The sequence below is a fragment of the Rattus norvegicus genome, chromosome 8 (assembly GCF_036323735.1).
Source record: "Rattus norvegicus strain BN/NHsdMcwi chromosome 8, GRCr8, whole genome shotgun sequence".
In the NCBI taxonomy this organism is placed as follows: domain Eukaryota; kingdom Metazoa; phylum Chordata; class Mammalia; order Rodentia; family Muridae; genus Rattus; species Rattus norvegicus.
Window position 1 is genome coordinate 99,694,093 of NC_086026.1, and position 6,920 is coordinate 99,701,012.

At 49.8% G+C, this 6,920-nt stretch overlaps 1 protein-coding gene across 3 annotated transcripts in view; it reads right to left on the reverse strand.

The window, feature by feature from the left end:
- Tbc1d2b (TBC1 domain family, member 2B) overlaps window positions 1-577 on the reverse strand; it is a 68,651-nt gene extending 68,074 nt beyond the window's left edge. For 2 of the 3 annotated variants that reach the window (XM_063265567.1, XM_039081538.2), the window contains exon 1: window positions 121-577. In XM_063265567.1, coding sequence (XP_063121637.1) covers window positions 121-480 — 360 coding nt within the window. In that variant the 5' untranslated portion in view covers window positions 481-577. The remainder of the gene's footprint in view (window positions 1-120) is intronic. The other variant, NM_001413794.1, reaches the window with a different exon arrangement.
- Window positions 578-6,920: the final 6,343 nt, after the last annotated feature.

The window sequence follows — 6,920 nt, forward strand, 5'->3', positions numbered from 1 at the left end:
TGGCAGTGGCGAAGAGAGGCTTGGGCAGGATAAGAGGAGGCCTTTGGGGCAAGGAAGGAAGGTAGAGGGGGAAAATCTGCAGGCGGGATACAAGTGGGCACCGGGGCGCGATCGCCCTACCTTGAGCACCGTGACCACACCGGCGCTGTGCACCTGGAAGTGCGTGGGCGGATCGGCTCCTGGCTCCGCAGCCTCATCGCGGCCCTGGTAGCTGAAGCAGGCGTCGGCGATGTCTAGGTGGCCGAGCGGTAGAGCGTCCTGCGGGCTCTTGAAGTAGTAGAGGTAGCAGCGGCGCGAGTCAAACACGAACCAGCGGCTGCGGTAGCCGCGCAGCGGGCCCTTACCCGAGAGCTTCTGCAAGTAGCCGCACAGCCGCGAGGGCTCCCGTCCCGCCACCGCTCCAGCCTCCGAGCCTGTTCCCGGCACCACTCCCTCTCCACCACTGCAGCTCTCCTCCGCGCCAGCCCCGGCCCCTGGCATGGCCCGCCGCCGGCGCCCGCGCCCGCGTTCGCGCCCCGCGCCTCCGGGCCGCCGCCGCAGCGCCCACCTCCCCGCGCCGCGCCCTCCGCAGGGCCGTATCGCGCTGAGCAGCCTGGGACTTGTAGTCCCGCCCCCGCCGCGCCCCCACAGCGTGGGAAGCCTGGATTTTTTAATGATCCAGGCTTGCTCCAACTGGCCTCTACTAATTTTTTTTGGGGGGGTGGAGTGGGATGGGGGGTATGGGGGGCGTTCAAGCTCCGCCCTAGCCCGGGAAGCTACGTTCTGTTTCTTTATGTGAGCGTGGATTCCACGAAAGGGTTTCTCAAAAACTATGGAAAGTCTACTTAACACTGCCCTGAACTCCGAATAAGCTTTGATTTTAAAAATCTATGTCCAGCCGGTCATAGGCTGATACTACGAAAATGAGAGCGCCAGTTGCCTGGTACAGAACGGGTGGGTGTTCGGTAAATATTTGTTGAGTTTGTGGATGGAAGCCAAAGTATTTACTGCCTCTCTGCATCCTGGTTTGTTCATTGAATGAAAACAAATATTTATGGAAGGCGTTCTGTGTAGGATTCAATCACTGGATACTTGGCAGTGACTTTCTGGCCTCATGGAGAATATACTCGAATAAAGAGGAACAATAATGCACACATTTTAAAAGGCAAAGAAACAAAACAGTTGTTTGCTGCACAGATGCTCTTATTACCGGCAAAGAAGGATTTGCTGCTTAAAATATTACCACTGTACTGATAGTATTTTGTCATCTTGACCCAAGCTACAGTCCTTTGGAAAGAAGGAATTTTAATTGGAAAAAAATGCCTCCATAGGATTGGCCTGTAGGCAAGTCTACTGGACATTTTCTTGATTGATGATTGGTGTGGGAGGGTCAGGCCCACTGTGGGCGGTGCCACCCCTGGGCAGTTGGTGCTGGATGAAGAAAGAAAACAGGCTTGGGCAACTGAAGGGAAAGTCATGAAAGACAAACAGTGAGGAGCTCGTTCTCCATGGTTCCTGCTTCCAGGTTCCTGACTCGAGTTTCTGCCCTGACTTCCCTCAGAGATGTACTATAATTTGTGAAGTGAAAAAACAAACAAACAAACAAATCCCAACAACAACAAAACCTTTTCTTCCTAAAATGCTTTTGGTCATGGTTCTGTATCACAGCAATAGAGCCCTAACTAAGATATCACTTACCAGTGATTACCTGAGGGTGTTGGGAGTGTAGGATTGAGACGATTTCTGTGTAGCCTCGGCTGGTAATGAGCCTTGGCTATCTTCCTGTCTCCACCTCCAAAGTGCTAGGATTACAGGAATGTGCTAGCCCCACCCAGCTTCCCGGTATTTCCTGTATTAATTTATTGGAATCCCCAGAACAACAACCTCACAAGATGTTTTTCAGTGCTTTAAAAAAACAAACAGAACAAAGTATGAGGATGGAGTTTGCCAAGGAAGATGGATCCCTACACGATGGGAGGGGGGAGGTAACTAGAGACTGATGAGGGGGACAGCAGTCCAGGCTGAAGGCACAATGAGTATGAAGCTCACCTTTCCCATAGAGAGATAGACATTCTAGTTATGTTTGTGAGGACATATCAAAAACACCACTAGAAGAAGTGCCTGATCCCATAGATCGGGAGTTACAGATAGTCGCGTGTTAACGTGGGTGCTGAAAACCAAACCCAAAGCCATTTCAAGAGGGACTAGTGCTTCTAACTGCAAAGCCATCTATCTCTCCAGCCCTTTGCACCCCTCTTGCATATTTTAAATGCACAGGTGCCCGCCACACACACACACACACACACACACACACACACACACACACACTGGAAAAAGACAAGGTCACCAAAGTAGACTGCCCAGTTGGATCTTAGGTCAGGCTATTTAACCTCCCTTTGCTGTAGTCCTTTATTTACTGCCATTGTTATTATGACTGCATTTGGATGGGGCCCTTAGTGTTGCTTCTTCCCTGGTAAGCAGATTCTGAGAGGGGAATCTATCGGTCCTACTGGTCTACATGCATGTTAGGCTAAAGACCTCCGTGCTTCGTGCCAGCTGAGTTGCCCCAGGGAGTGAGGGGAACTAAGTTCAAATTTGAGCCTCCCTCGGTGGATACAAGGCCTATGACTAATTGGCTTGTGGAGAAGGCTGTCAAGATGGGGTGTGACTTTGAAATACTATGGAAAGGGGAAGAGCTGGGTGACTGAGATGTGAGGGGCAGGATACAGCCCATCGCAGCTCAGTCAGCGAGTGGTTTGTGAGAAGGTGGGGCTACCACTGAATTACGGTCCTAGAGGACAGATTCAAGCTTTGTAGATGGTACTTGGAGTTAGATTTCCAGCAAATATAGAGATAACATCCTTCTTGGGCAGACAGATGGGGAACCTGGGGGGCTGTCTGGGCTGGCAGGCTGGAGCTGGTAGACATTGCTGGGCAAGGGATTCTGAGCTGGTCCTAGCCTCACTCTGCTGCACCTGAATTCCCTGCACATTCACATTCACATTGGTTGTCCCTGGGACACCACTTCAGTGCTGCAGGACCCTGCCTTCTTCCTTTTGGAGACTACATCCTATATCATATTAAACACCCTGGAATGCTCTCATGTCGCAGAGAAAATATCAACACAATTTGACTATAATAAATGTTCAAAGATTAGACTGGAGAGATGGCTTAGTGCAATGGTTCTCAACATTCAGGACCCATATGAAAAGGCCATCTGACCTCCAAAGGGGTCATGGCCCACAGGTTGAGATCCAATGGCTTAATGGTTAAAAGCATTTGCTGCTTTTACAGGAGTCCCAGATGTGATTCCCCGCACCTACATGGCTCACAACCAGCTGTAATTCCAATTCCAGGGGATCTGATCCTCCTCGGTGAGCACTGCAAGCGTTCACATACTTTCATCGAGGAGAACACTCATACACACCAATATGAAATTAAAAGGTTCTATGATACATCCATAAATTTTTGATATTACATAATGACGAATTGCTCATTTTAATGTCCCTTTTGGTTTTTAAAGCAGAGCTTTGCTTATGTTATTTCATGTGTGTGAGGGTTCTGCCTGCATGCACATGTGTGCATCACATGTGTGCCTGGTGCTGGAAGATGTCAGAAGAGGGTACTGCAGGAGTTGCAGATGGGCGTGATCCACCACATGGGTGCTGGGAACAGAATCCTGGTCTTTGGCAAGAGCATCAAGCAGTCTTAACTGTTGGTCTCTTTCCCCAGCCCCTGGCTATGATTTCCTGAGCATTACTGTGTCTCCATGGCAATTCTGGCCAACTGAAAAAAGAAAAATCTACAGGATCTTTTGGAGGGTAAAGGCATAGACATAATGCTGCACTTTATGCGCAACATATTTACAGAAATGTTTAATTTTGATTTTGGTCCTCTTTGTGGATTTTTGAGGTCAATATATTCCTGTTTTCTTTCTGTCTTTTGCTGGGCAGGGCCCCTTCTCTCTATGAAGCCCAGGCTGGTCTAGAACTTATGCTTTTGCCTCTGCCTCCCAAGTGTTGCAATTACTGGCATTTATCAACACAACTGCTATTTTTCTTATACAATAGATATTTCACAAGTCCCTCAAAAACTCTGGCTAGGCCAAAATGTGGCTTTTTCAGGAGGCTGAAACCACAGGCCTGAGATCCCCAGTGGCAATGTAAAGTACCTTCAGGGGTCCAGGGAAAGTTTGGATTCCCATGAGTGACTGGGAATGCCCAAGCCTTTGCAATCAACTCAAATTTAACTTGATCCTGCCCATTCCTCTACCCCACCCATTCTCTAAGGTCACTCTAGACTGCCGTTCGGTTCATGTTATTTATTTATTTATTTATTTCTCATCTAGGACTCTAGGTTTATTTCATCTCTGCACCTCTTTTTACATTCAATTTGGATACTTTTTAGTTTATGTAAAGTGAAAACCAAACAAACATAGCTTCAGTTTTTCTCATTTTAAACGTGGAGTCAGAGGGCTTGTCATCTGTGACATGTGAGTCCTTGCCTGGCCAGCTTCTTGAAACCCAGTGACCAGGAGGAAGTAGCCACACAGAAGGAAGTAGCCACTGTTTACCAAAAAGAGGAAATTTGGGAAATGAACTTACTTACACAAGGCCAGTCCCTGGGCAAACCCCAGGGAACATACATCTAGGGGTTCATCTCTAGCCAGTTTCTCCTATGCCCAGAGGATGTAGAGAAGCCTCAAACTACATGCTACTCAGTTCCTACCAGTATAGAAAATCCTCTGCCCAGGACCCCAGTTTCCACCTATACAGCAAGTCCCCTGAGTAGGACCTCAGTTCTCACCAGGAAATGGTGGGATGAGAACTCTTCCAGGACCTACTCCACCCGCTCTGCAACCTAACATCAACGGAAGGCCTAGCTGGGGCTGGGGCTGGGGGCTGGGGGCTGGGGGCTGGGGGCTGGGGGCTGGGGGCTGGGGGCTGGGGGCTGGGGGCTGGGGGAGCTGTGGTTGGTCTACTGCAGCTTCCCAAGTCATTCAAGCCTTTGTGCTTTCAGTCCTCTTGGTTTCCTGTGCATGACTACTTTGGGGTAACACTCTGGCATCATCCCTGTTCCCTGCTTGGGAAGTCATACTTATTCTCGAGCCACTGAGATACAATTAAGGCCTCTGTTCTTAAAGCAGAGAGAGAGAGAGAGAGAGAGAGAGAGAGAGAGAGAGAGAGAGAGAGAGAGACAGAGAGAGAAAGGCATACAGAGGGAGATAGAGAGACAGAAACGGTCAGAGAGACAGAGAGAGACAGAGGCAGAGAGAGAGACAGAGAGAGAGAGACAGAGAGAGAGACACACAGAGAGACAGAGAGAGACAGACACAGAGAGAAAGAGACAGAGGCAGAGACAGAGACAGAGACAGAGACAGAGATGGGTTAATTTCTTGAGGACTGGGGCACAGTATAAAGAAGCTGGCCCGATGGTAGGAGATCAGTGATAGAGGAGGAAACTCGTAGATTGGAAGGGTGGGGAGGGGAAGAATGAGACCATTCTCAGTGTAATGGCTGTCTGCATTATTTTGGAGGTGCATTCTGCAACAAGCTTGAAGCCCAACCAGGAGGGTTCCGGGAGAAACTGGAAAAGATGGGGGTTGGGGGTTGGGTAATGTGCTAAAATAAGCCCCCTGTTTCAGCTTCCTCACCTGTGCAATGGAGCAGAGTTGAGTACAGTGCTCTCCTGGAGCTGTCCTGAAGTCACCTGACTTAGTGAATGTAAACATGGGCAGGTCCCTGACATCCAGTGAAATGTCAACAGTGGCTAAGATATTCCACAAACCTCTCCAGTTCTTGTTCTGTGCCTCTGGCTGGGGTGAGGCAGATCCTGTGTGGGCTCTGGGCTTGGTCCCTGTTGTAAGACACTTGGACTGGTAGGAAATTTCTGGGAAACACCCTCTCAAGTCACTTCACTCTGCTGTCCAAGGGGCCTTATTTTCCTAGCAAACCAGTAGGCAAATCTATCTACCTCAGGTTCTCCTTCTGAGGGGGATGACTTCCTAGTTCCTAGGGTCAGGGGAACCAAGCTGTCGACAGGCAGAGGCCTGGATGTCCTTGGAGCTGATGAGTGTAGAAGATTACCAGGAGCCCTAAGCCTAGTGCACAAGGCTCTCACAGAAGGTATGAAGAGCCAAGCTGGCCAGAGAGCAGGGAAGACCTGGACCCTAGGGGAGGCAATGGGATGGAAGTGGCAGGGGCCCTAGGTCCATCTTGTTTATCATTTAATCCCTAGAGCATGGCATGGTGTCCAGGCCACTGTTGTCCCCTCTGCCTTCACCACACCCATCCCCACCACAGCACCACTCAGCCAACCCTGACCTCAATTCTCTAGGTTCAAACCCAGGGCCTCACACAAGCTCAGCAAGCGCTAGGCACTGAGCTCATTTGCAGCCCCTTCCTTCCTTCTCATACAGAATGGAGGACCGAGCACCTTCTGCTCCATGAGGGAGGAAGGAACATGGAACCGAAAGCCTGAAGAGACCTGCTGTTCTGCGAGTAGAAGGTCAGGCATCTCTGGGTTCAGAAATGTGCTTATGTAGTAAGTAAAGTGACGTGGCAAGACCCCAGAAGACCAGATAATGGAAACGGGGCTCAGAAAAGACCTTGAAGAAGCCTTTGCTAGAGTGGAGGGGAAAATGATTCTCTTTTTAATTATTTTATTTATAATTCAAATGTTGTCCTCCTTCCCGGCCTCCCCTCTGAACCCCCCATCCCTTCAACCCTCCCATTTGCCTCTAAGAGGGTGCTCCCCCCACCCACTACTCCCACCTCAACCTTCTAGCATCTCCCTTTGCTGGGGCAACAAGACTCCACAGGACCAAGGGCCTCCCCTCCCATTGATGCCAGATAAGGCCATCCTCTGCTACATCTGTAGCCGGAGCCATGATCCCACCCAGTATATACTCTTTGGTTCGTGGTTTAGTCCCTGGGAGCTCT